Source organism: Propithecus coquereli, unplaced genomic scaffold (genome assembly GCF_000956105.1).
Source record: "Propithecus coquereli isolate 6110/MARCELLA unplaced genomic scaffold, Pcoq_1.0 Scaffold1, whole genome shotgun sequence".
NCBI lineage: Eukaryota > Metazoa > Chordata > Mammalia > Primates > Indriidae > Propithecus > Propithecus coquereli.
The window spans coordinates 9,745,477-9,773,113 of record NW_012133857.1 but is presented as its reverse complement, the minus strand read 5'-3'; the positions used below and the strand labels follow the sequence as shown (position 1 = coordinate 9,773,113).

Genomic DNA, 27,637 nt, shown 5'->3' with positions numbered 1-27,637 from the left:
GGCGACTGCCATGGGGCAGCAGAAGAATGATGCTTTTGTATTTAAGTTCCCTGTAGCATTATATTTTTTAAAGGCATGTAAACGTATTAATTACTTTGACTTTACAAATGACATTTCGTTGTTGGTTTAACTTGCATTTGTTATCAGAACTCCGGTAATTGCATAACCCTAACTCCAGGTAAAACCCAGGCTCTCGGGAGCAAGCTATACCTCCCGAGAGTTCGCAGGCTGCAGGGGCGGGCTGTCCTCGGGCGCGGACTACAACTCCCAGGACTCCGCGAGCCCAGTGGGTGGTTCTGGCCGCGACCCGCGCCCTGAACCCGCGGGCCTGCGCACGCGCGCAGGTTCTCGCGCCGGCTGGCCGGCCGGGCAGGCGTACGGCGGGCACCTGCGGGCTCGGCGGCCGCTGTGGCGGCGGACCCCGAGGCGCGGCCGAGCCTGCGCTCGCTGCCTGGGCCTCCTGCGCTCCGAGCCGGCGCCGGGGAACGGCGGCGGTGTGGGGAAGCCGGCGTCGCCGACGGCCTCCGGTACGTGTCGGCGGAGGTGGCTTCAGCCGGCGGAGCCCGGGCTTCAGGTGAGACGCGCGCTCGAGGCTGGCGCCGACTCCGCTATCCGACTGGGGTTTGAAGTGTAGGGATCGGTCCCCGACCTCCCCTGAAGGGGACAACCAGGTGCCAGACTCCGGGTGAAGGGGAGATTTTAGGACGCCTTTCAGGAGCCAGGGAGTTTGCAGAACGGAGAAGTGACGTGTGTTGAGGGCTGAAGGAGGCGCGGGAGGTGGGCGGGGTGGCGGCTGGACTCTCAGGGTCGGGGTGCCGCGGGCTCTGGCAGCGCCCTTGGCCGTGCCCACCGAAGCCCTTAGCTCTTGGAGGGCACTAGCAGCGGGTCCCCACGCCCCTTTGCTTTGGGAGGCGATGGTGCACCTTTGGCAGGGGCGGCAGGGAGCCAGGCGAAGTGCGCCGAGGGGGCCTGGGCCGTCCCAGCTGCCTTGGAAGGCAGAAGCTGGGCAGGCCTGCAGCTGATCCCTGGACTCTTGGGGCTCTGTAGGGCACCTGCCGTGTGTCCAGTGGTTTAAGAGCCTGCCAACGGCCTGCTTGACAGTGCCATAGTAGCCTCTGAAGGGAGAACCCCACGGATTCCTGACCCCATGCATGTGTGTAAGAACCCGTCTCCCTGCCACTGATGGGAGTCCTCCGCTAAAGTATGGGACCCTTAGGCCGGAGTCCTGCACCAGGTGGTGAGAGGCCAGTGCCCGCTTACTTTGTGCCAGCCAACCCTCAGAGTCTACTCTTGGGAGAAACGGCCCGCGTAGGAGGGCATGACTTCAGGGTTATGGGGCCAGCTTGGTAGGAATTAGTAGCTAAGAGCATATCAGAGGAGGGTTCCCACACCAAATGTTTACTGTTGCATATGTCCGTTACTATCTGTGTGCCCTTGAGCAAGTCGCTCATCCTCTCTGAGCCTCCGTTTATTTCTCTGCGAAATGGGAATGAAAGTACGGTACCTTCATTACCAAGGTTCCTCAAATCCTCATTTGAGAATTAAATGAAATAATGCCAGGCAAGTCTTCAGCCCAGTTTCTGGAGCACAGTAAGTGCGCAGCAAATACTAGCCAGTTGTGGTTGCCAATGATAGAAAGTGTTAGAGTTGAGTTTAGAATCCCGGTTCGTCTTTACTGGAACTGGCTGCCCTCCCTGGCTCTCATGGATCTTGGAGATCTTCCAGCTTATCCTTTCACATTACATATGAGGAATCTGAGTCTCGGGTGATGGCAGAGCTAGGAAAGATCATAGGTCCCTTCATCCCCAGGGTGAGCCTTGGGCCCCTGGGAGGAGGGGAGAAGGGGAGAGTGGAGATTCTCAGCCCAGAAGAGGACATGGGGCTGGTGCTGCCGGCTGGGTTCACCGAGGCCATGTAAGCATTCTGGTTGGCAAGTTCTTGCCCTGAGCCTTGTTTTAGAAAATATTTAGTAATAAACAAAGTCTTTAGTGAATATCGAGCTAACCCAAAAATTAAATTACCAAACGCCTCATTCCCCAAGGGTCCTTCTCTATCTCAGCTTGGTTGTCAGTGGTATACTTTCCCCCAGAACCTGCTGATCACGTGATTCCCAGGGGTTCTTAAATTGGATGAAATAATGAATGTGAAAGGCAGAACCCGCAAATGCATCATGGGCTTTGGAGTCAGACTTGGGTTCGAATCTGAGCCCCACCACTTAGCTGTGTGACACTGGGCAATTCACATAATGACTCTGCGAATGTGTTCTTAAATGTGAAATGGAATTAATAACACCTCCTGCAGGTTTTTAATAGGGAATAATTAAGATAATGCATGTAAAGCACTTAGCATCGTACCTGGCATAATGGGAGTTGTTATGTCATTATTATGATTAGTAATAATATTGTAAAAATAATTGTTAAGCATAGTGCTTTGCCCAGGTTGTCTCTTTGAATTCACAAAGACAATTCTCTTTGTGGAATTCTCTTTGAATACCACCCTGTGAAGTAGGTGTATTTGTGTTTTTCAGGCCAGGAAATGGAGGCTTAGAGAGGTAGGTATTGGCCTAGGGTCATGCAGCTGCTAAGTGACAACAGGAACTTACATCCTAGCATCTTCAGCTCTAGAACTGGTGCTCTCTAATTCTCCTACTCTACTGCCTGTGGTCTTTGCCATTCTTGAAGCACAGTTATGACCTGGGGCAGCCTCCAGTGTTGTAGCAGGGAGTCTTCTCACACCTCTTAGGTAAGAGGCAGGACCCTGCAGCGTGTGTATTTCCTCTCTGTCCGATGTTGGATGAGTGGTGAAGCTGATGGGGGCATGCCCTGGTTGAGTTCGGGGGACGATGTGTTAGGAAGAGGCAGCCCAAGCAAGCCCTGTAGCCTCTTTAGGCTCTCATCACTGGACCACAGGGCCGGGTGAGGGTGCGGGCTGGGTGGGACCCGGGAAGTGTGGTTAGGAGAAGAAATGCCCTTGCTTAGCTTCCGGGAAGAGTTCCGGAGCTGCATACGTCTCTGGTTTGGTCTCTGCTTTGCATAGCCCTTGCTTGAGCTGTGGATGTCAGGAGGAGCCCCGGACCAAGAGTCCGCACGCCACCATTTTAATCCTAGCTGCCTGTGAGAGCTCACACTGCCTCTCAAGATCTCTTTTATAACATAAAGAGTTGGAGGAAATCATTTCTAAGGGCTCTTTTAGCTCTAAAAAACAGTGATTTTGTAATTTTAAAATGATGGCTTAACCCTCTCAGCACAGCATCAGGGCAGGTGGGCTAATTATCACCCCAGTGTGCTACCCAGACTCTCCTTGGGGCAAGAGAATGGCCACAGTTTCCTAAGCCACCTGCCACAGCCAGCTCTCTCTGCCTGGCTGGGTGGGGAGAAATTACAGCAGGAAGCCCTGTGTTGCTAAGTTACAGTCAAGGGCCTGTGGGTCTGTTTCCAGAGCCATCCACACCTGCTCTGCCCTTGACTAATAAAAACTGACTGCTCTAAAGTCTACCCTGCTTCTCTGGCACTGATTGTTGCTGCAAGCCTGATGACAGATGAGCACAGTACTTAAGAATGAGATCTCTGGAGTCAGAGGCAGATTCATATCCTGGTGTCCCTGCTTGAGCTGTAAGACCTTAAGCAAGGTTCTTCATCCCACGAAGCCTGGGTTTTCTCATGCTAAAAGAAAATGGGGATAATACTAGTACCTGCATTAGAGGGCTTTTGTGAGGCTTAAATGAAACAGGGCAGCAAAAGGGCTTAGCACAGTGCCTGGCACATAGTAGGTGCTCAGTAAAGTAAGATGATGGTACCATTCACCTCCATCCCCTGCTCCAGAGGCCAACATCCTCTTTTCCTTAGCTAGCCTGGACAAAGATCAATCCTTCCATTTTCTCGGGCTTCCCCCATCCTCGCTGGTACATACTCCAGGCCTAGCACCTATAAGAGAATCAGATCTTTCACTCTGCCAGTGGTGACTGCTGTTGGTACAATCTTATGCTAGGAATTTATCTCTTTTCCCCATTTTGAGAAGCATAACAGAGGGCCTCTTCCCTGATATTGGTGGGTACTCAACCCTGTGCAATCCTCAGGAAGGGGTTGGGGTCCCTGGTCTGCTGTTTGCCATTATTACTGTTATTACCAGGGCAGGCCCTTGGGTTGTTTTAGACACACTCAGTAATGAAACACACCCAGGGGTCCTTCACCAGTGGAGGTTTGCGTCAGGAATCATGGCACATCCTGGGGTGGCATTAGGAGTTGCCACAGTCGTGCTGGCTCCCAGAGCTTCTAAGAGGGTTGCGCAGCAGCCATTATAAGGAACTGGAGAAGCAGTCCAGCCTTGCTCTGTCCATGGGCTCTTTTCTCAGGGGACCTACCCTCTCTCTGCTGGCCTATAGGTATGGGCATCTCCCTATGTCCCCCACTGGTGGCTGCTTTAGACCCAGGCTCCACCCTTAGTACATTTAGCTGTGGCCTAGAGACCTGGACTAGTTTCTTGTCAGCTTCACACCACAAGGATGCAGTTAATGTGGGAAAGAGTGGGTTGGGGCATTCTCAAAAGTGGACATAGAGTATGGCAGGCTTCTCAGTCTGCCCTGGAACTTAGGCTTGTGCATTGACTTAGCAAAGGCTGGGAACAGAATTTAGTTAGCCTTTATTGAGGAAAGTAGTTATCCTCAGTTGAATCAGTTGCTTACCCTAGGCTGGAAAGAAATCCTTTGCTGGCTGTTGCAAAATTGTGGAGTGTTAGAAAAACCTCAGAGCAGTTCTTAAAACTGAGCACAGTGAGAATCACAGGAAGCTTTATTAAAACACAGGTTCCTAGGTCCTACTCTCAGAGATTATGGTTCAGCAGGTCTGGAGTGGGGCCCAGGATTCTGCATTTCTCACATCCCAGGTGATGCTGATACTGCTGGTCCATGGATCAGTCACACTGTGAGTCCTGCTTTGGGGGACCCCGCGACCAGCCCTCCTGCCAGCTGTGGAATAGCCCTCACCGGTGACCTTGTTCGGCTGGACCACTTCCAGGCAGGGGCTCACTGCCCTGCAAAGTAGCTGATCCCTCTAGGCTCAAACAGCTCTGACGCGTAGAGAAGCCCTCCTCCTGTGCACCATGCTGAGCCGTCCTCCCCATGACTTCTCTCTGCAGTCCTTACTTCATTCAGGTCCCTGGAGCAACCCGCACAGCCGTGCTGAGCAGACAGGGGCAGAATGGGAGTCCTGTGTTCCCACAGTCCACACTTGCGCCCGGGGCCTGGGTTGCTGGTGTCACCGTTATGCACGTGTGTCCAGTCAGGTAGAAAGGGTTGCATCCCACCCCTCTGGAGCAGCCTCTCTCTTGCTGCACAGCTCCTTGGGTGTTTGAAGCGTGCTATGGGGCCAGAGGCTTCTTTTCGCTAGGGAAGTGGCCCCACTCCTTCAAACATCCTATCCCAGAGAGACTCACGTAGAGTAGGTTCATATTAATGGTTAAGTATGTAGAATCCGATTCCTGACAAAAATGCATAACCTGAATCTAATCATGGGTAAACATGAGACAAACCCACATTGAGGAACACAGTAGCAAATAATCGGCCCCAACTTTTAAAAATTGTCAAGGCCATAAAAATCAAGGAGAGGCTGAGAAGCTGCGCCCAGATTGGGGGGGACTAGACAGATGTGATAGCTGGATGCCACGATTCATCCTGGATTGGATTCTGGCCCAGGGAATAGAGACCACAGATTAACAATAGTATAATATCAATATTAATTTCCTGAATTTGTGTTGTGTAAGAGAATGTTCTTATTTTTAGAAAATACACACTAAAGTCTTACAGGCTAAATGGGCAAGGCGTCTCCAACTTATTTTTACATGATTCAGAAAAGAGAGAGAGTTTGCATATAGCCGTCCCTCAGTATCCTTGGGGACTGGTTCCAGGACTCCCTCCTATTTGCATATAATCTACATGTACTTGAAATCATTTCTAGATTACTTATATTAATAATACTTAATGCAGTGTAAATGCCATGTAAATAGTTGTTATACTGTATTATTTTGAAATTGGTAGTATTTTTTGTTGTGTTGTTATTTTTTGTAGTTTTTTTCCTCCTGAATATTTTTGATCTGCATGCAGCTGTTTGAACCCAAGGATGTGGAACCTGTGGTTATTATGGAGGGCTGACTACATAGAAAGAGAGAATGATAAAACAAATGTGTCAAATTAGCAGTTGGTGAATCTAGGTGAGAGTGTAGGAGAGTTCTTTGTGCTATATATGCAACTTTTTTGTAAGTTTGAAATTATTTCCAAATGCCAAGCATGGTGGCTCAGGCCTATAATCACCTCTGCTTGGGAGGCTGAGGCAGGAGGATAGCCTGAGGCCAGAAGTTCAAGACCACCTGGCAATATAGCGAGACCCCCATCTCTAAAGAAAATGAAAAAAAAAGTTAGCATGGCATGGTGGCTCATACCTGTAGTCCCAGCTACTCAGGAGCTAAGCAGGAGGATTGCTTGAGCCCAGGAGTTTGTGGCTGCAGTGAGCTATGATCGTGGCACTGTACTCCAGCCTGATTCTCTTTCTAAAAAAAAAAAAAGAAAGAAAGAAAGAAATTTTTCCGAGTAAGAAGAAGAAAAAGATCCAATCTGCCAGGCTTATAGTGTCTCATCATTGCTTCCTATGTAAACCTGGCTTTCTAACCTCTCTGAGCTTTGGTTTTACCATCTATAAAACTATAAAATGAGGATCATCATTGGGAAGCAGAGAACCTGGCACCTAGTGATTGGCCAGTGGATGTTAGCTATGGTAATATTATTATTAGGAAAGGGAGGACTTGAGGGTGACACCGTGGTGATGAGACCAAAGGAAAACCCAGGCAAAGGCCTGTCACCTCCCCCCACTCACTGATGTGGGGTTCCAGGGTTCTAAGTATCTGGCAGGGACCACTAGTAACCCAGCCACCATAAGGCATCATCTTGAAGAGGGCTTTGCAAGTGGTCATCTGAGCCCATGGTTGCACCGCTGGTGAAGCCCAGGTCTCTTGGCAACTCTATCCTCCTGCCTTCCCTGGCACTTCCTGTGCCTGCCCCACAGCCTGGACTCCCCAGTCTCTACCTGCCTGGGTATGCAGTGCCCATTGAACTGCACATGACTTTGGGACTGGCCATCACTGCCCTAGGGTGGGGGGGACCATGGCTTGGAGGCTTCATAGCCTGCTGGGCACATGTAAGAACTGGGCATAGTGATGCCTGCTGTGGACAGATTTGTAGCAATCATGGTCAACAGGGACAGATAGACACATAACAGGGATGCTCATCTTATCCTCCACCACCACCACACCTCTAAAACCTTGTCCCAGACTCACTTGCCTTCCAGGTAGCTTCCCTGGAGGGTGAGTGAGATTTCTTGTCATGTACTTATGTGTTGCACACACTTCCTCATGTTTCTTTGCAAATGTTTTATGCTTCCTGTAGTGACTGTCTTCTGACTCTCTTAATGAATTTGACCCTCTCAAACTGGGCCCGAGGTCTCGTCTGGATCTGTGTACACGTGGGGGTCTGAGCACTCCCTGTAAGAATTGTTTTCATTTGAATTTGCAGTTTCACCTAGAAAAATTGGTGCAGGTGTGTTCTGCGTCACCTGTGTGAGCCTCACAACAGAGGTTCACACTGTTCTCTTCCCTGTTTGTGTCCCAGTTTATGACCGTCTTGGTACACAGTGGTGCCTCTCTGTGGTGCCAGAGAGGACCAACACAGGCAGATGTAGCTTCCGAGTGACCCATATGTGCCATACAGAAGCCAGATGACACTGCAGGCTGTGTGGCAAGCAAAGATTTCTGCATTGTTTGGAGGCTAAAAATTGGTGAGAGGGCTGCAGGCAAGCTGGTGGGAGGCTGGGCTCCCCTCCACCTGCCTCCCACTCAAGCCTTGGCTCGTCCTCAGCAAAGACTGACGTCACCCATTTCGCCAGAGTAGCACAGGCTTGAAATCTATTGGGGTTTCCCCACTTTGAATGGGTTCAATAAGGCAATAGAGTCACAGTCATTATCTGGTGACACAGGATTAATGCCTCCAACTGTGACTTGACTTTGCTCTTTATATTAAAGCAAGGAGTGGCAAGGTTTTAGTCTGAGGTTGTGAACTCTTAACTAAATGTTACATATACCTTAATTAAACTTGTCAGGTTTTGTAAGGACCACTCAGAGGCTGCCACAATTTTGCCAAAGGGTAAATATCTTTGTCAGAAAACCTGATCTCCTATAAATGTCCCAATTTATGAATGACATTAGATTAATAGTTAATTTTGGAGCACATCTAAGTATTATGATACTAATGCCAGTTCCTTGTACTACTGCTAACAAAAAAAAAAGGAGAGTTTGGGAAGAAACCATTCTGAGGATAAGATTGAAGTAGTGAAACTTGTTTGCTCTTTATTAATTCAGAGTATGTGAGACACGGCGATACAGGACTGGAAACTTCCATAATTCAGTCTGCATTTAGGATAAAAAATATTTTTCGATGACAAAATAAGAATCTATAATTTTCAGTTGGATGTATGAACAACCTTAAAGTTCAAATAGCTGTAATATTAATATAAAACCTTCCACATTTCCTGGCCTGGGCCCTGTAGATCTTCTGCAGCCCGGTGTGGCAGGTGCTGGCAGTAGGCTAGTCCCCCACCTCCACAGCCCTGCTCATGGAGCAATGACAGGTGAACAGCTGGTTCTGGCAGTCATGCATCTGGGAACCTAGGTGCCGGCATTTGCCTTAGACCAGAGCTTGCAAGTGAGCGCCGGTTTTCACCGGGTAGCAGTGAGGCCAGTAGCTCCAGCCCTTGGTGCACGTTGTCTTCACTCAATTTGAATAGTTGCCAGAAGTTACAAATTAGGACATTTCACATTTTAAATGGATTTCTAACTTCTCTGGAAAAACCGGAAGAATATTGTTGTGAACTGAATTGTGTATTCCCAAGATTCATATGTTGAAGCCCTAATTCCCAATGTGATCGTATTTGGGGATAGCGCCTTTAAGGAGGTAACAATGAAGGGTAAATGAGGTCATAAGGGTAGGGCCCTAATCTGATAGGACTGGCCTCCTAATGAGAAGAGGAAGAGGCTAGAGCCCTCTCTCCCCCCTCTCCATGCACACGCAGAGAAGTGACCATCTACAAGCCAGAAGGAGGGGCCTCACCAGAAACCGATCCTGACTGCACCTTGATCTTGAACTTACAGCCTCCAGAATGGTAGAAAGTAAATTTCTGTTGTTTAAGCCACCCGGTCTGTGGTGCTGTGGCACGGCAGCCCAAGCAGACTGATACAGATAAGTATCGCCGGGCCGATTTCCTGCCAGGCCCTCATCAGCTGGTGCTTGGCCTCCAGGTCACATAGTCCACCCTCGGCTTTACTTTCCCCATTGGCTCCTGGCCCTAGTGAGCATGTGGATTTGTACTCTAGGCCCGAAATTCCTGGTACTCTTATTCCTTATCAGACCTTGGGCCCTTATGGGCTTTCCTGTGCCTGTGTCTGGGGCTGGCCAAGGCCTCCACAAGTGGAGCCCGTGCCCAGTGTGAGGACCAGTCTTGGATGGTGAGCCCCTGCTGGCAGGTGGCCTTCACCCTCTCCGCTGCAGGTATCTGCAGGTATGGCGCGTTATCAGTGCCCTCCTCCAACGCTTCTTGGAACAGATGGGATCCCAGAATGGAGGATTCAGTAAGTCCGTGGGAATCTGATAATATTTAGCTACTCTGGGAGCTTAATAAAGTGGTTTGGGGGATGAGTTGGCAGCATCCTTTTGTCTGCCTCCGTTCTAAAGGGCTTTTTAAGTCATGTTTTTAATCTCTTGTTTATTTCTTTTTTCCCTTTCTTTTGGAAAACATTCTTGCCATATCATGCTTTGTCCTGGCTGAGCCACCAATCTCTTTGTTCCACACACCAGTTGGGTCTGGTGCCCAACGTAGAAGAGGCTCCAGAATGATAAAGGTGGTGACGATTGAGGACCCTGGTCCACTGTGCCCAGGAATGCTGACAAGATGAGGTCCACGTGGTGCCTGGGCTATTAGCATAAGACAGTGCTTAGGATCCGTTCAAATTCTGACTCCTTTCCACACAAGCTGAGGGACTTGGACACGTTTATTTAGCTTCTCCCAGCCTCTGTGTCCTGATCTGTAAGGTGGGGATAATAGGAATGTGTTAGTCTCAGTCCCTTTGGTTTGAGGACTAGGTGAGAAAAATGTACATACAGTTTTTAGCACACCACCTGGAACATAAAGTGCTGGAGGCTGGTGGTTTTGATTGTGTCAGGGTAAGAGTGGGTTCCTGTTTAACAGTTGTCAGTAAGCCGGGACTCAATTTTAAGTACGGGTTGCATCCTTGGCACTGTGCTGGGATGCGAGGTCCAGCGCAGGCTGTCCAGCTGGTGATGCTGAAGCAATGGAGGAACCTCATTGTCTAGGGGCCAGACTCACTTAGGGCACGAGACGGAGTGATGGGAAGAGGCAGCTTTTCCTAGTTTTATTTCCTCTGCTTTTCTAAAGCAAAAGCAAGCAAATAAGGAGCTAGGTTTTTGGGTCCTCTTTAAAGCCCTTCTGTCTCCTTCTGGAGTTTCAACACTAAACATGTGGTCACCCATCTGCATTCCCTCCCTCTCCATCTCCCTCTCCCCTGAGAGCCTGCCCTCTGCTCTAGAGCTAGATGACTCTGGCTAATCAGCAAGAGCATCCTCTGGTCATTGTCATTAATCTAAGAGGGAGCTGGCCACAAAGCACAGTGGGACGCGTGTGCCCTGATTTAGGCTTACTCCTCCCTGGTTTGAGTCCTCTGAATGCCTAAGGTTTCTTCTCTTCCCCACCTGTTGCCCCACTTGAATTAAAATCAGGTATTCTGTGTCTTGAGGATGGTTTCCAGCCTGGTCTTTAGAGTCCAGCAACACTGGGTTCAGATCCAGGCTTCATGCCTGCATGGCCTTGGGCAAGTCATGGAACCTCCCTGACCTTAGGTCCCTCGTCTAAGCACTGGGAATGAGGATGCACTGTAGTGCTGGGGTGAGCACTAATGGGGTGCTGTAGGCAGAGAGCTGGGAGCCACTGAAGGCAAGTGGCTGTCCTGGCTGCAGCAGGGCAAGGCTGGAGCACCACTCATTGTTAGGACACCTGTCGTGTCCTTGCCCAAGCAGGAGAAGGCTGATCTGACTCGTCTTTTTCTTTCTGTGTGGAATGGCCCATGTCAAAGACCCCCCATCCTGTCCAGACCCCATCCCCTTGGAGGTTCTGTCAGCCCAGGGGGCATGGCATCCTTTGCTCCTCACAGACCACCTGCAGATCCTAAAAAACCAGCGTAGTTTTCCAGGAAGGGAGTAGGTGGAGACAAAATGTATTATCCTGGTGGCCCGTGCCTCCGAGTACCACCGTCTCACCTCTTCATGACAAGACTCCCTCTGGGCAGCCCTTGTCTCTGAGAGGCAGCACAGGTGGAGATGTGTGGGGTCGAACCCAGGCTCCGAGCCTCTCTCTGGATGGAAGATGGGGACATCCTCCCGCTGAGCAGCAATAAGGAAGGATGCAGTGAGGCCGTGTGTGCCTGTGTGAGGGACCCAGCATGGTGCCGGGCTGGCAGGAGCTTAGTGGGTCTGTGGTGCTTGCACATCTGACTACAGACAGGGTGGAGCCTGCCCTGCTGCGCAGAAGTAGGGTCACCGGGAGAGAGGGGATGAAAGGCAGCAGGTGAGGGGGAGGCGAATTCCAGCTCTGCCTTTGAGCTTTTGAGCTCTCGGAGTAAGTATACAAGGGAGGCTGGGCTTCTTAGGACTGGCAGGGATTCCCCGTCACTGCAGCGTAACATTCTTGTGATGCCAGGATTCTGGCACCTGCCCGTTTCAGCAGAGCCAGGTGACACTTGAAGTGGGTCAGGAGGCCTCGGTCTAAGAGTTCTTACCCTTGTCACCAGTGCCCTGGGGAGGCTGTTGGTGCATGGGGTTGTCCCAAACAATCAGGCAAACGTCAGGACCAAGCAGACATCGTCAGTCTGACCAAGTTTCTAAGCAGTAGCTTAGCTCTAAGTCTGTCTTGGTGCCTGAGGCCTGGGAGGGTGGCCTGGATTCTCTCTCTGCCCTTGCCTTCCTGCCACTGCCCTGTCCTCACAGCAACTAGCAGCCTCTGCAGGCACCGGGAGCCCCATGGAGCAGTAAAAATTGGCCTGGAGAAAGGAGAGGGAGGTCACTGGGTCTGCTGCCCAGTAAGCACATTGGCCCAGTTATTCTGCACCATTTTGATTTTCTTGCTAGAGAATTGTGTGATTATTATCCAGGAACATTTGGATGTGGTGATGGGGAAGGGCCTCTTGATCATCTTTAGGGCCAGGGAGCTGATTAATGGACTCTTTGCCTTCATCTGTCATCTTTGAAAGCCTTTCTGAGGATTGCGCCTGCTCCTTCAATTCCCCTGGCTTCTGTGGGCTGCGGCAGTGCAGCTGGGGAGGAGGGGACACACAGAGGGGGTGGGAAGCAGACTGGAGGGTTTTACAGTGAGTGCTGACAGCACAAGTACTTTCTGGCTTCCTACTGCCACACCTTGGCTACTTCACAGTAGCTAGAAGTGCAAGGGTGGCTTTCCATGTGTCTCCATGGTGACAAAATACAAAAAATACCTGTGTTAATTAAGGTTCCCCTAGGAGCAGATCCTGAGACAATGACTCAATTGCAAGTAGATGATTTGTACTGAGTCCCGATGAACATGCATAGGGGAGTGGGGACATGAGACAGGGAAGGGGAGGCAGCCGAAAGGGTGTGCATCAGGCCTGTTACCACTGTGGACAGCTGGAGCTTAATCCTGCTGGGGAACCTTGGGAGTCAGTGTAGAACATGCTTCAGAGCTTACCCACCTGTGGGTTATTTATGGGCATTTGTGCATCCATTCCCATTGTCGGACATTGGTGCAGGCTGCCTGGCTCGTAAGTGATAAAGTTGGTAGAAACCCAGGCAATTGGACCTCCAGGACCCATGCTTTCACCACCATGCTATTTCTAGCAAACTGTTGCTCTGTCCATTCCCAGCAGACCTTTCTTCCCATTTTCCCCCTTGGCAGGGTAACTCAGGAACCCAAAATGCCCAGCGCAGGTCCCTGTAGGTCAGTCTGTCCTGCCTTCTCTCAACATCGTTCTGGCAGGGCCAGCAAGGGGCCCTTAGCATCTAATTAGAAACAGCTCATCATCCCCCAGTCTCAAAGGCTGGTCCCTGCCTAGTTGCCTGTTTGCCCCATAAGACCCCACCCCGTGTTTCCTGGTCCCATGAGTTTTGCCCAAGGCCCCGAGCTCAGTACTTGGCTGGAATTGGCCACTGCATACACAGCCAGCCAGGCCCAGATGAGGATCCTGACTACTGCTCCACATCCCCACCTGCTGTCGGTCCTGCTTCGGGCCACAGGGATGCCTAGGAGGGGGCAGGTGGCAGAGTGATCCCTGGAGAGGTGATGAGTACCTGGAGGCTGAGATACCACTCAGGTTGGAGGTGAGTCTTTCCTCTCCCCTTTCCTCATTTCCCCGAGCGTCTTGCTTTCTGATATTCCCTGGGTGTGTCTGTTTTAGCTTTAGCTTCTGTTGGAAGCTGTTCGTGTCTGTGATCAGAGCAAAACGTGCATCAGCTCGTGCCACACGCATCTGCCTCCCGTCTCTCCATTTTTCCAAATGTTAGTTTATTTCTTATCCATTCTCCAGGATGCTCTTGTAATTTGTAATAGGAATTTATTTGATTCTTTGTTTCCTTTTTAACTTCTTTTATGCCAAACAAACACAAAAGAGGATCATATAAAGAGCCTCATCATCACCTTCCTCGGTGATCAGTATCCTACTGTTGGGTTCTGTCTCCATGCTTTCCTTGCTGGAGTGTTTTAGAGCAAACCTCATACATGTCATTTTACCTATGAAGACGCATGTTCTGTTGTTTCTTAAGTTATCTAACTCTTTAAAAACTCTTTTTTAACAGTTCAAATGAATTTTAGACTTACAGAAAAGTTACAAAAGGCACTTCACCCACATTTTCTTAATGTTAACATCTTACCAGAGCCACAGTACAATGATCAAAACCAGAAAATTCACACAGCACATTAAACCACGGACCTTATTCAAGTTCTGCCAACTGCCTCACTGATTTTCCCTTTCTGGGCCAGGATGCAAACCAGGATCCCACACTGCATTTAGTTGTTCTGTCTCTTTGGTTTTCTCCATTCTGGGCCGCTCCTCAGTCTTCCTTTGTCTTTCGTGACCATAACTCGGTTGAGTACCAGCCAGGTAGTTGCTAAAACGTCCCTCAGTTTGGGCTTAAAATTTTCTCCATTAACTAACCTGCAGACCTTATTCAGAGCTAGAACCAAAGTTCCCTATTTAGGAATATAAAATGAGGTTATGTATTTTGGGCAGGAAAACCACAGAAGTGAGGTGCCCTTCCCACTGCATTATAACAAGGGGTACATGAGGCCAATATGTTATGACTGGTGAGGTCAATTTTAATTACTTGGTTGGGGGGGGGGATGTCTGCCAAGCTTCCCTACTGTAGTTTCTATTTTCTCCTTTGTAATTAATGTGTGTCTCATGGGGAGATACTTTGAGACTGAGACTATGCAAATATCCTGTTTCTCATTATACTTTCACCCACTTATTTAAGCATCTGTCAGCAGATCTTGCCTGCAACAGTTATTACTGTGATATTTGCCAAATGGTGATCTTCTATTTCCATTGTTGCTTCTACATTTATTAATTGGAATGCTGTAAGGACGATCTGTCCCTTATCTCCTATTTATTTATTCATTTATTCACATCAATATTGACTCATAGATATTTATTTTATTCTCTGGGTTTTAATCCATTACTATTACTTTTTAATTTTTTTACTAAAATTGTCCCAGATATAGCTATTGGGTGTTCATTCAGGTTGGCTTCTGTGTCTTTTTGCTATATCCCCATCATTTTTTCAGGCACTTCTTGACATCCTAGCACTACAAGATGTTCCAGGCTTGTCTTATACTTTCTCTGCTCCAGCCCTGGCATCAGCCATTTCTCCAAGGAGCTGTTTCCTTTTAGTAGAGAAAGATATTTAGAAACCAAGGTCTGGGTGCTGGGTGTGCTCATTGCTACTGCACTGTCATTGCTTTTAGGCCTCTCAGTGGACGGAACTAGGAACTATCTGTATGAAGCTACATGCTCACGTATGCTGCTCCCATCTTCTGTCATTCCAATGTGAGCCCCTCTTCAGTTCCCTGGCCCACATCTCAGCTGAGGACCACAGGGTGGTCCCACCACCCCCTGGTGAGACACTGTCCTCCTTGCCTTTGCATTCTCTTCCTCAACCCTTTTCATCCCTTCCCTTATTTTCTGTTTTTTTCCCTCTCCTGACCGTAAGGATGGATTAATTCTCTTTCCTCCTGGCCTCTTTCTAGCTCCTGGCTTCTCCTCTTTCCTTGCAGAAAGAAGATGTCGAACTCTATCTGATGTCACATCTTACTGAATACACAGGTGTTCTCTCTTGAGCAACTTTGTACTGTCCATGCCACAGTGGTGGTAAGGACAGCTCATTCCTGTGGCAGGACCATGGGGCATTGGTCAAAAATGGTCCTATATGAGCAATTTAATGTGGTTCAACCCAATAGCACAGTAGTTCTTAGCTGGTGAAGCTGGATGGAGAGTTTCCAGATGGGGCATATATACTTGAAAAGGCATATGCAGAAATGTAATTTTACATTGAAAAGTAAAATACATAGATACAGATATAAAATACCAACTTCACAGAGTAAGAGTTGATGAAATCTGCTGGTGTTCAGGGGCAGACATTGCAGAAGAGAGTCTCTTGTGAATGAGGGATTCTTGGGGGAAGGGGATACTGGACTTTGGGGCATGAGATTTCTCTTCATTATCAGTGGGTGCATGGGTTGGAAAAGACCGAGGAAACAACAAAGTTTAAGTAGATTTCTCAGCTGCAGGGTTTCTTGGCTCGTAGAGACACCTTCCCTGGAGCTGAACAGGGCCAACTGAGTGGAGTCAAAACCCAGCCCGGAAGGCAGCTGTGGTGCCCTGGCCTCTCACCTGTGGCTAGACCAGAAGTTCTTGGCCCTTGTTCCATAGGAGCCTTGAAGTCTGCATGAAAGACGTAAAGTTTAGGGGCCCAATACTCTCCTCTCTGCAGGGCCCTCAGGGTAGCTGGGACTTCATCCTCTTCTCTTATAATTAAGAAGGCCCATAGGGGTATGAGTGAGTGGGAGATTTATTAAAGGACTAGCTTTGAGTCCATAGGAATTTATTTAAAATTTAAATCATCTGCAGACTTTGGGACTTGAATTGCCCTAAGGAATGTGCTCCTGTGTCCACTTCATACAAAGTGTGACCAACCAGGTTCCTGTGCCCCTCTAAGCCCCCCATTCTAACTCCCAGGCTCTCCTCTCCCATATTGAGTGGGGAGACACTGGGCCTGGGAGCTTCTACTTGGCTTTTTTTTTTGAGACAGAGTCTCACTCTACTGCCTTGAGTAGAGTGCCGTGGCATCAGCCTAGCTCACAGCAAGCAACCTCAAACTTCTGGGCTCAAGCGATCCTCCTGCCTCAGCCTCCCGAGGAGCTGGGACTACAGGCATGCACCACCATGCCTGGCTAATTTTTTCTATATATTTTTAGTTGTCCAGATAATTTCTTTCTATTTTTAGTAGAGACGGGGTCTCACTCTTGCTCAGGCTGGTCTCGAACTCCTGAGCTGAAACTATCTGCCCACCTCGGCCTCCCAGAATGCTAGGATTACAGGCGTGAGCCACTGCGCCCGGCCCCTAATTGGCTTTTCTACCGCTGTTCTCCCAGAGAACCTCCAGGCAGCCCTGCTCAAAGACCTATAATAGCTTCCCATTGCCTATAGGATAGAGTTCAAGTTCCTTGATCTAGCATCACAGCCACTGACACTCTGGCCTTAGCTGACTTTTCTCAGTCTCTCTCTACTGCTTCTCTTTGTAAACCATCCACTCCAACCAGACTGGACTGTTTGGTCTTCTTGGGTCACACTCCCTGGACAGCCCCCCCTACCCCTTTCTTTCCGGAGTTGAGTATCAGAATTCACAAGGTCCAACTAATGCACTGTTTCTGACCTCCTCCACAACCTAGTGAAGTTGTACCCTTATCTTTGCTGATGAGGAGCTTGAGTTCGGTGATCTTGAGATCACATCTCTGTCCCCTCTGAAAGCTCCAGGGAACAGCCAAAGAACTTGCTTCTTCCTCAGAAGTGATGTGGCACTTACTGCCTGCAGGGCTCACTGGAGCCCAGCTACTGCCCGTGCTGTGACATTTAAAGTTGCTTTAGTCTTTGTCCTCTACCAGCAAGTGACACCTGTGTGGAAAACTGTCGTAGATCCTCTTTGGCCACAATAAAATATGTTTGATTTGCTTTCATTTCTTATAGAAAGGTTTCTTAGGGGGCAGGCTTTGTTCACTCAAGTTAGAAGGGTCAAGGGGAAACTGATGCCTAATAACCCCACTGTGTTGGAGCACAGAGCTCAGAAACAAGACACACAGCCAGACCCCAGTGCATTTGCCTCACACACAACACTTTGAAAACAGGTTATCTCTCTGTACTAGTTAGAACGTTCTGGCTGTGAGAAGCCAAAACTCCAATCCAACCCACCTACGACAATAAGGAAAGTTGCCATCTCTCACAGCAGGAGGTCAGAGGTGGGGCTCAGAGACGTCACCAGGGTCCGTTGTATCTCTTTGGCCATGCCATCCGTGGCCTTCTCTCTTTGCTCTCAAGCGGGTCTCCACATGGTCAGCAGATGGCAGCCAGCAGCTATGGTGCAACTCCTTTTTTTTCTGTCCAGTGGGTGGGAACATGGGATGTGACTCCCCAATCCTTGGCCTGATGGGCCCACTCGGGTAATGTGCAACGCCTGAGCCAGAGGCGAGCTCGATCAGCCCTCCTGGGGTGTGAGGTCTTGGCCCCGTAGGTATCAGTGGGAGTGCTAGCTATCTGGACAAGCTAGGGATCTTGTTAGGAAAAGGAAAGGGGAGATGGATGCTGGGGGAAGCAAGTGCCCCCTCTGTCATTTGTTAATGCACCTGACTGGTATGCCCAAGACACAGAGGCTTAGCAGCTGACCCCCGCCCAGGGTGCCACAGATTACACATGTAGCAACATTCGCTGGCTGGTCTCGGTCTCCATCTTCTCCTGCTTAGATTTAAAATCCTTTGTTTCAAATGAAAAGTGACAGTTCCTGCCTCGGCACTGATCAGTTTTTGCTTTGAGTCAGATAAAGGCAGCCAAGTGTGTCCAAAATGTTTCAAAATGACAGATTTCTTTGTGTATTCTGGTGGCCTTTTATTAACCATCTGGTGCCTCAGACCTTTTTCTTTTCCTATCCACTATATACTCCACCTATTAAGTTGAACCTAATTGAACGAAATTGTTTTTGTATGTTACAAGCGGTTGAGTATCAGCATTCACAAGGTCCAACTAATGCATTATTTCTGACCTCCTGCACAACCTTGTAAAGTTGTACCCTTTGCTGATGAGTAGCTTGAATGCAGGAAGGCCACACAGTAGGTCGAGAAGCTGGGGTTTGAACCTGAGTCTGTCTGGCTTTTTATCCTCCAGCCTTCCCTGGCAGCACACATCCTCTTCTGGCCGCTGCCTGCAACCATCAGTGCATCGGGAGCTCAGTGCATCGGGAACTCAGTGCATCGGGAACTCAGAGCCAGGCTGGATGTGATAGCTACTGAGTGATTAGTGATACCTTTAAAGGTGTCTCCAGAAGAGCAAACCCACCAGTCACAGTGATTTAGGAGTCAGCTTCCTGTTCTGACTGTCCCTGACCCAACCTCCCTGCCCCTCCCCATGGGGTTTGGAGTAGTGCATCCCATTGTCCTGGCCGAGGCCGGGAGCTGGGCAAGTGGATGAAGAAGCAGAGAGGCTGGGCTGTGTGAGGAACCATCTGCTAGTGACCTGCTGGTCTCCCCAACCAGCTGTGCTGGGAGGCAGCACTGCACCAGGAGTGTTAGGACACCTCCATCCTGGCTGTGCCACAGACTTGCTGTGTAATTTTGGCAAACTGCTTCTCTGTATAAAATGAGAAGGACTTGCTTAGTGCTTGTTAACCTTTGTAGCTGTGGAATTCCTTCTCAAGAGCAAAGAATCCCTTTTTCAAATTAATTCTTATGGTACCTATATTAGTTTCCTATGGCTGCTGCAACAAATTACCACAAATTTGGTGGCTTAAAGTGAAGGAACTTTATTCTCTCACAGTTCTGGAAGCCAGAAGTCTGAAACTAAGGTGTCAGCAGGGCCATGGTCCCTCTGAAGGCTCTAGCTGCCTTCATTTTGCTTCTGGTGGTTTCTGGTCATCTTGGGTGTTCTTTGGCTTGTAACTGCATCACTTCAATCTCTGTCTTCATCTTTACACAGCCTTCTCTGTTTCTCTGTGTGTCCTTTTCTATATCATATAAGGGCACTCTCATTGGATTTAGGGCCAATCCTAATCCAGTGTTATATCAAGATCCTTAACCAATTACATGTGCAAAGACCCTATTTCTAAATAAGGTCACATTCTGAGGTTCTCAGTAGACATGAATTTTGAGGAGATACTATTTAACCCACTACAGTATCACCAAATATAAAACAGATTAAAGGGGTCTGGTTCTGCTTGGAGCTAGATGGAGGCTGGTGTCCTTGGCCTCGCCATCCAACTCCACTTTTGGCAACCCCCAAAGATCAGGGTCTGTAAATCACTTGGTACCCAAGGATCCAGGCAGCCATAGCTCACCATGTCCCATGTCTTCATTTTGAGCCTTAGGAATAATGTTCCAGACATTTTGGCTCCCATGGCAGGTGACGTTTGAGTGGCCTCTCCTTGAAGGACAGGGAGGAAGAACCTGTGTCCACAGCCCTCACAAGTAGCATCAGAACCCACAGGCATGGAGATGTGGGTAGGCGCTGGTTGGGAGTTTGAACACCCGCACCTATTCCCAGAAGCCAAGTTCACTGCAGGTAGAGCCTAATGCCAGACTGTCAGCTTCAAGGAGTAAGTATCCCTCTGCAGGCAAGCCATTGGGAGAGTGTTCCAATGTCAGGCTGTGTGTTGCCTGCAGACGAAGTAATCTTCCAAGCAGAGATCATTTGGAAAGCCTGAGTATCCACTCTCTCGGGAGAGCCAGGGGAGTCACCTCTCCTTTCTCCCTGAGAGCAAAAAAGGAAGCCATTCCTCTGGATCTTGGTGTAGCTGGGTTTGTGTTTATTCCTGGCATCCTGGCATTTGGTTGCTAAGGAGGTGAGAAGCAGGGCCAGCATGACGTTTAATCCTGATCATCCAGGCACTTAAGGGTTAGAGAGACATGGTGCCATGTCCAGTGTCACATAGCAAAGTGACAGACCTGGTCTGAAGTTCTGCAGTTTCTGGCTGCAGCATTTGGCTATTTTTCTTTCTCCCATAGCATGTGATAGGGAACATTCACCTGTATAATACACTCCTTTGGGTGTACTCGGATGTTGAAAACCCAAAGGTATCTTACAGTGCAGTAAAGCAGAACAGTAACTCCTACCAGCTGCTGCTGTTAATAGGACATAACTAACACACAGGCTGCTCACTGCTGCCCACAGCCTAGGCAGTGGGAGTGTGGGTTCTTCTGACAGATGAACAGTGATCCTCGTCTTCCTAATTCAAGAAAGTGTATCAGAAAGCAACTGAGTGATGGTGATGTGATTATAAAGGACAACATTGAGCCTACTCTAATTTATATACAAAAGAAATAGGAAAACATTTACAAACTTTTAAACTGACAAGTGGTAATGTGATTCATGGCCTGGTTCTTTGGTCAAGAGCTACTTGGTTTTCTCAAATCTGGCTGTACCCTAGAATCACCTGGGAGCTTGGCAAAAAAGCAGATGCCAAGGAGACTTCAGTTTCTGGTCAAAATGGAGTAGACACATTTATCCCTTTCTCTCCCACTAATATAGCTAAAAACATTGGAATTATATATAAAGTATCAGAAGACTGAGAAGTGGAGAAAAGAGTGTGGAACAACCAAGGACCCTGGAACTCCCAGAACAACGTAGTGGTGAGTTCCCTGGGTTTTCTTTTTGCCTTTTGTATATCCCACACTGTGTGCTAGAGAAGCCCACATCCCGGAAATGCCAGTGGGCATAGACCAAAACAAAGCCCGAGGAAGGTCTCCTTTGTCAAAAGGCTGGAAAAGGAGCAGTCTAGCAAAACAGAAATCTTTTTGACCACAAACACCCTATTGCTGAAAAACATCAGGGAAAAATGCTGCCCTGCACCACCCCCAGCTTTAGTAAAGGCCACATGAATAGCCTAGACCAGCAGTCCTCAACCTTTTTGGTACCAGGGACTGTTTTCATTGAAGACAATTTTTCCATGGATCAGGGGCTGGGTCGGGGGGAGAGATGGTTTCGGGATGATTGAAGCGTATTACATTTATCATGCACTTTATTTCCATGATTATTACATTGTAATATATAATGAAATAAGTATACAACTCAACTTACCATAGGTTGGGGACCCCTGGGGACTTTTGCCCTTGCCTAGTGGTAACCAGATGCCCCCCTCCCCGCCCCAATTGGAAGCCTGGACTTTCACTACTGCTCAGTGCTGACACATGTCCCTCACCACTAGTCCCCCTGCAGTGTCCGTGGAACCTAGACTTCCATCCCCACCCAGTGGTGTCAGTGGAAGCCAACAGCAGAGCCTAGGTTGCCACCCCCACTCAGCAGTTGAGTGTCCCTCACCCTCCCAGCCAGGGTGGTGCTGACAGAGCCAAGTAGGGAGGCCTGGACTTCTACCCCACCCAACGGTAAAGAGTCAATGCCTTCCCTTCTCCCACCAGCACAATTTGAGCAGAAGCCTGCTGAAGTTTAAATGAGATCCATAGTATCATAACATTCTACCCAAAATGTCCAGAATAAATGTCAGCAAAGAAAGAACATATAAAAAACTAAGTGGAAATTTTAGAACTGAAAAACAGAATAACTAAAATTTTTAAATTACTGGATGGGCTCAACAAAGAATGGAGAGGACAAAGGAAAGAATCAGTGAGTATGAAGACAGAATGATGGAAAATATCCCACCTGAACAACAGGGAGAAAAAAGACTGGAAAAAAAATTAACAGAGCATCAAAGACCTATGGGACAATAAAAAAATTTTTTTTTAATCTAGCATTGGTAATTGGATAGTCCTAGGAGAGCAGTGTGAGGCTGGAAGCATATTCAAAGAAATAATGGCTGAATATTTTCCAAATCTGGTGAAAGATATAAAACTACAGATTCAGGAATCTGAGCAAACCCCAGAGAGGATAAACCCCAAAAAACACTGCCAAGACACTTTATAATCAAACTTCTGAAAACAAGACCAAAATAAAATTTTAAGAGTAAAGAGACATACTATGTATCACATCTAGGGGAAATGCCGTTCAAATGACATTAATAGCAATTTCTCATCAGAAGTCCTGGGGCAGAGGAAGTGTCACGGCATCATTTTTCATATGCTGAAAGAAAAATATTGTTACCCAAAAAGTCTATACCCAGTGAAAATATTCTTTAGGAATGAAGGTGAAATCAAGACATTTTCACAAAGGAAAACTAAAAGAATTTGTTCCCAGCAGATCTACCCTAAAAGAATGGCCAACAGAAATTCTTCAAAGAAAGGATATGATAATGGAAGGAAACCTGTAACATCAGGAATGAAGAAAGAACAAAAAGAGTATAATATGGGTAAATATAATAGACTATCCTTTTTCTCTTGAGGAAATTATATTTGATAGCTCAAGCCAAAATTATAATACTGTCCAATGTGAATCTCAATGTATGTAGAGGAAATATTTATGATAATTAACTATTCTCTTATTTTAACAACATTAATATTCATAGCAATAGTATTAATATTCATACTAGTAAGCATTACTACCTAAGATAATTAGTACTTTTAATTATCTTAAAAGTATTTTTAAGATAATCTTATTTAAAATGTATTGTAAAGGGGAGAGGATAAAGGAACCTAAATGGAGGTGAGGTTTCCACACTTCCTCAGAAGGTCATATGGCGGCACCAGTAGGCTGTGATATGTCACAGATGTACAATGTAGGTGTGTATGTGGGAGCGGGTATTTAAAACCCTTTTGGGATTTTTGCCTCCATATACAAAACATTTGTCAATGGTGACACCCAGGCACAGTTCTCTTCCTTGACTGCTGAGGGAGCAAGTTTCTACTGTGCTTTTATGGGATTCTAAAAGCCAGCAGGCATGATTTCTAAAGGAGCTTTATTAAAAAATTCTGCACCAAGAGATACATTAAAAAACACTGTAGATAAATCAAAGTGAAATTCAAGTAATCCATAAGAAGGCAGGAAAAACACAGAGAAGTGAATAATGCAGATGCCTGAGCCTACTCCAGACTTACTGAGCTGGGGCCTCCAGGACTGGTACAGGGAATGTGGGTTTTTAGCAAGTGCCCCTTGAAGATTCCATGTCATCCAGGTTTGAGAACCTGTGGTCTAGACTAATATTTTTTAAACATCAAGTTGCCAACCCTGTTAGTAGGTTGGAAAATCAATTAAGATGATCATGGCCAGCTTTTCTTTTTTTTTTAATGGAATAGGAAACCACTAGAGTGCATTACACCTGCTGGGTGTGAGGGTGTGTGTTATATAATATGCATGTATGTGCATGCCCAGCCTTGGATGAGGGTAGGCCAGAAGAGATTATGCCTTCCAAATGGCCTTCCCCTAAGCCCGACAGTTGATAGACATGTATCCCAGCTTTCCCAAAGCAGTGACCTGCTCACTGGTGTACCCTGTATTGACTTTCATCCCTTCTCTGTCTCACTTTTCCACTCTGCTATGAGTGTTTCTTGGGATGATTTCTCAAAGTGTTTAGATGCAAATCCTTGTCTCTGACTCTGCTTCTTAGGGTACTTGGCCAAAGACACCTTCTCTTTCTGGGCAAGATCACTCTTTGGTACTTTTGGTTGCAGGGAGGTGGAGACTGCATCAGAAGCCAGCTACAAGGGAATAAAGGAGCCTATAGTTCCCTCCACAGTGCAGTGTTACCTGTGCGGCTTCTGTGTCACTGAGGGTGAGATTCTTTGGCTGTCTGAACAGTCCTGGGCCCCAGAGGAGGCGTTATCCCCTCCATGACAATGCAAAAAAAGGAAGCGAATGCCCACCCCCAGCCAGGCCTCTCTGTAGGTGTGTGTATGTGGGAGAGGGTATTTAAAACCCTTTTGGGAAATTTGCCTCAAAATACATTTGTTAGAGGTGAGACCTAGACATAATTCTCTTCCTTGTTCACTTAGGGGGCAAGTTTCTACCATGCTTTTATGGGATTCTAAAAGCCAGCAGGCATGATTTCTTAAAAGAGCTTTAAGCAGGAGCAGATCTTAGCCAGTCTGCTCCCTGCACATACATTCCTGTGTCTGTCAGAAGGGGTACAGTGGGGTCTTGGTGTGTAACCTGGGAGCAGTGTTCACAGGCCTTCATTGCCAGTTCTCGTTTAGGGAAAAGTAATTTCCTGGCAGTCCAGGAACCTCAGACCCCTAACAGGGATTTTCCCTGTGGCCTGTCATTGCAGATATCTGTCTTGGTTAGCTTTTGCTGCAGCAGTGCTTCATGACAAAAAGCCCCAGAATTTCAATGACATATGATAATAAGCTTTTATTCACCTCAGGTGTCTGTGTGTTGGTTGATCTTGGCTGGGCTCACTCAGGCATCAGCTGAGCTAGAGAGGCCTTGGCCAGAGCAGCTCTGCTCCACGACTGTCTCCTCTTGGGGCCAACGAGTTAGCCTGAACACATTCTTCTCATGGCAGTGTCATAAGTATGAAGAGGGCAAGGCCAGTCCAGGCACTTTCCAAACCTTTGATTATGTTCTATTTGCTCACATCGCATTGGGCAAACCAGGTTATGAGGCCAAGCCCAAAGTCAAGTGTAAGGATAGATACTCCACCCAGGGAAGTGGTGGGTGGGGAGTGACTATTTTGAACACCTGTCTAACCTACCATGCCTCCCGCAGTGGCTGTGCATAGTGGGAGCTTGTAATGGCACCAGGCAGACTATGCCAACTCCTTTTTCTTTTCCTTGTCTCCTCCTGCAGGCTTTTTCTGGTCCTCAGGGTACCCATAGGGATGGGTGAAGCCTACCTGGCCTGTGGCACTTCCCAGCGGCCGTCACCTCACTAGGGCCCCACAGCAGCATTAGGATGCACCTGTCAGCAGTGTTCAATGCCCTCCTGGTGTCGGTGCTGGCGGCAGTCCTGTGGAAGCATGTGCGGCTGCGCGAGCATGCGGCCACTTTGGAAGAGGAGCTGGCCATCAGCCGACAGGCCCCAGAACCAGCCTCAGCACCAAGGATCGACTACCCAAAGGCCCTGCAGATCCTGATGGAGGGTGGCACACACATGGTATGCACTGGTCGCACACACACAGACCGCATCTGCCGCTTCAAGTGGCTCTGCTACTCCAATGAGGCCGAGGAGTTCATCTTCTTCCACGGCAACACCTCTGTCATGCTGCCCAACCTGGGCTCCCGGCGCTTCCAGCCAGCCCTGCTCGACCTGTCCACCGTGGAGGACCACAACACCCAGTACTTCAACTTCGTGGAGCTGCCCGCTGCTGCCTTGCGCTTCATGCCCAAGCCAGTGTTTGTGCCCGACGTGGCCGTCATCGCCAACCGCTTCAACCCCGACAACCTCATGCATGTCTTCCATGATGACCTGCTGCCGCTCTTCTACACCCTGCGGCAGTTCCCTGGCCTGGCCCAGGAGGCCCGGCTCTTCTTCATGGAGGGCTGGGGCGAGGGTGCACACTTCGACCTCTACAAGCTTCTCAGCCCCAAACAGCCTCTCCTCCGGGCACAGCTGAAGACCCTGGGCCGGCTACTGTGCTTCTCCCATGCTTTCGTGGGCCTCTCCAAGATCACCACCTGGTACCAGTATGGCTTCGTCCAGCCCCAGGGCCCAAAGGCCAATATCCTTGTCTCAGGCAATGAGATCCGGCAGTTTGCACAGTTCATGATTGAAAAGCTGAATGTGAGCCACGCAGGAGCACCCCTAGGCGAGGAGTACATTCTGGTCTTCAGCCGCACCCACAACAGACTCATCCTGAACGAGGCAGAGCTGCTGCTGGCGCTGGCCCAGGAGTTCCAGATGAAGACAGTGACGGTATCCCTGGAGGACCACACTTTTGCAGATGTTGTGCGTCTGGTCAGCAACGCCTCCATGCTGGTCAGCATGCATGGGGCCCAGCTGGTCACCACCCTCTTCCTGCCCCGTGGGGCCACTGTGGTTGAGCTCTTCCCATATGCCGTCAACCCCGACCACTATACCCCCTATAAAACACTGGCTATGCTGCCTGGTATGGCCCTCCAGTATGTATCCTGGCGGAACACAATGCCAGAGAACACGGTCACACACCCTGAGCGGCCCTGGGACCAGGGGGGCATCACCCACCTGGACCAGGCTGAGCAGGCCCGTATCCTGCAAAGCCGTGAGGTCCCGCGGCATCTCTGTTGCCGGAATCCCGAGTGGCTTTTCCGAATCTACCAGGACACCAAGGTAGACATCCCATCTCTCATTCAAACCATACGGCGCGTGGTGAAGGGCCAGCCAGGGCCACGGAAGCAGAGGTGGACAGTCAGCCTGTACCCGGGCAAGGTGCGGGAGGCGCGATGCCAGGCGTCAGTGCAGGGTGCCTCCGAGGCCCGCCTCACCGTCTCCTGGCAGATCCCATGGAACCTCAAGTACCTGAAGGTGCGGGAGGTAAAGTACGAGGTGTGGCTGCAGGAGCAGGGGGAGAACACCTACGTGCCTTACATCCTGGCCCTGCAGAACCACACCTTCACGGAGAACATCAAGCCCTTCACCACCTACCTGGTGTGGGTCCGCTGCATCTTCAACAAGACCCTCCTGGGACCCTTTGCAGATGTGCTGGTGTGCAGCACGTAGCAAGCGTGCCACCCAGGCCTCAGGAGGGTGGCTCCTGCAGTCTGTCCTCAGGCCCACTGACCCTGCTCTGGTGACTTCTGTTTGTTATTTATGGAGCAGGTCTGTGCCAGGCCTGTGCCTCTGTGTCGTCTCATTGCATCTGGGGTGTGGCGTTTGCAGCACTCCTCTGCACCGGAGAGACAGGATGCCCGCTTCTCCTGTCCCGATCATCTGTACCCCTGGAGAAGTTCCTTAGCAGGGAGGAGGAAATGGAGGAGGAAGAAAAGAAAGAATCCCAAGGAACCTCTTTGGCTAAGTGATCGTGCTGTTTCTTACTGAGTCCTTCTGGCATCCAGCTTTCTGGAAAACGAGTAATCATGGCGTTTTGGGGGTGGGTGATTCATCAGCTTCCATCCCCCTGAAATTCCCTGTATCCCAGCGAAGGGAGTGTTGGGAACATCATTAAATGATAAGCATCTTGGTCGAGTCTTTTCACTGGGTGGTAGGAAGGGGGGCCGGTAGTCAGAGCCCAGAGGCCCTCAGTGGGGAAACGTCAAGGACCATGAGGTGAGCAGGTCGGCAGGCAGGAGGGGAGGGGTGTGGGGAGGAAGAGCCGGATCCACGGGGGTTTCCTCAGGCTGAGCCAGGCGATCAGACTCACGCGGCCTGAACAGACCACACCTGGCGTCAGATTCACTTAGAAGGATGGAGGCGGGACGCTCGGTGTGCCAGCAGAGCCATGTCT

At 49.0% G+C, this 27,637-nt stretch overlaps 1 protein-coding gene across 6 annotated transcripts; it reads left to right on the top strand.

Annotated features, from left to right (window-relative positions):
* The first annotated feature begins 336 nt into the window (after positions 1-336).
* Positions 337-27,370, top strand: POMGNT2 (protein O-linked mannose N-acetylglucosaminyltransferase 2 (beta 1,4-)). 6 transcript variants are annotated; one of them, XR_001137253.1, is made up of 4 exons: positions 518-574; positions 20,920-21,020; positions 22,582-22,690; positions 23,949-23,971. XR_001137253.1 is itself a non-coding variant. In XM_012639343.1 (4 exons), the coding sequence occupies exon 4, from the start codon at positions 25,171-25,173 to the stop codon at positions 26,911-26,913; it is 1,743 nt and encodes a 580-aa protein (XP_012494797.1). In that variant the 5' UTR covers positions 518-574; positions 20,920-21,020; positions 22,582-22,690; positions 25,066-25,170; the 3' UTR covers positions 26,914-27,370. The 6 variants fall into 6 exon arrangements, 5 of the variants coding, with proteins under 5 accessions (XP_012494830.1, XP_012494797.1, XP_012494812.1 ...); XM_012639343.1 differs by lacking the exon at positions 23,949-23,971 and adding an exon at positions 25,066-27,370; XM_012639358.1 differs by lacking the exon at positions 23,949-23,971 and adding an exon at positions 25,066-27,370 and having other exon boundaries at positions 22,579-22,690.
* The last annotated feature ends 267 nt before the right edge of the window (positions 27,371-27,637 follow it).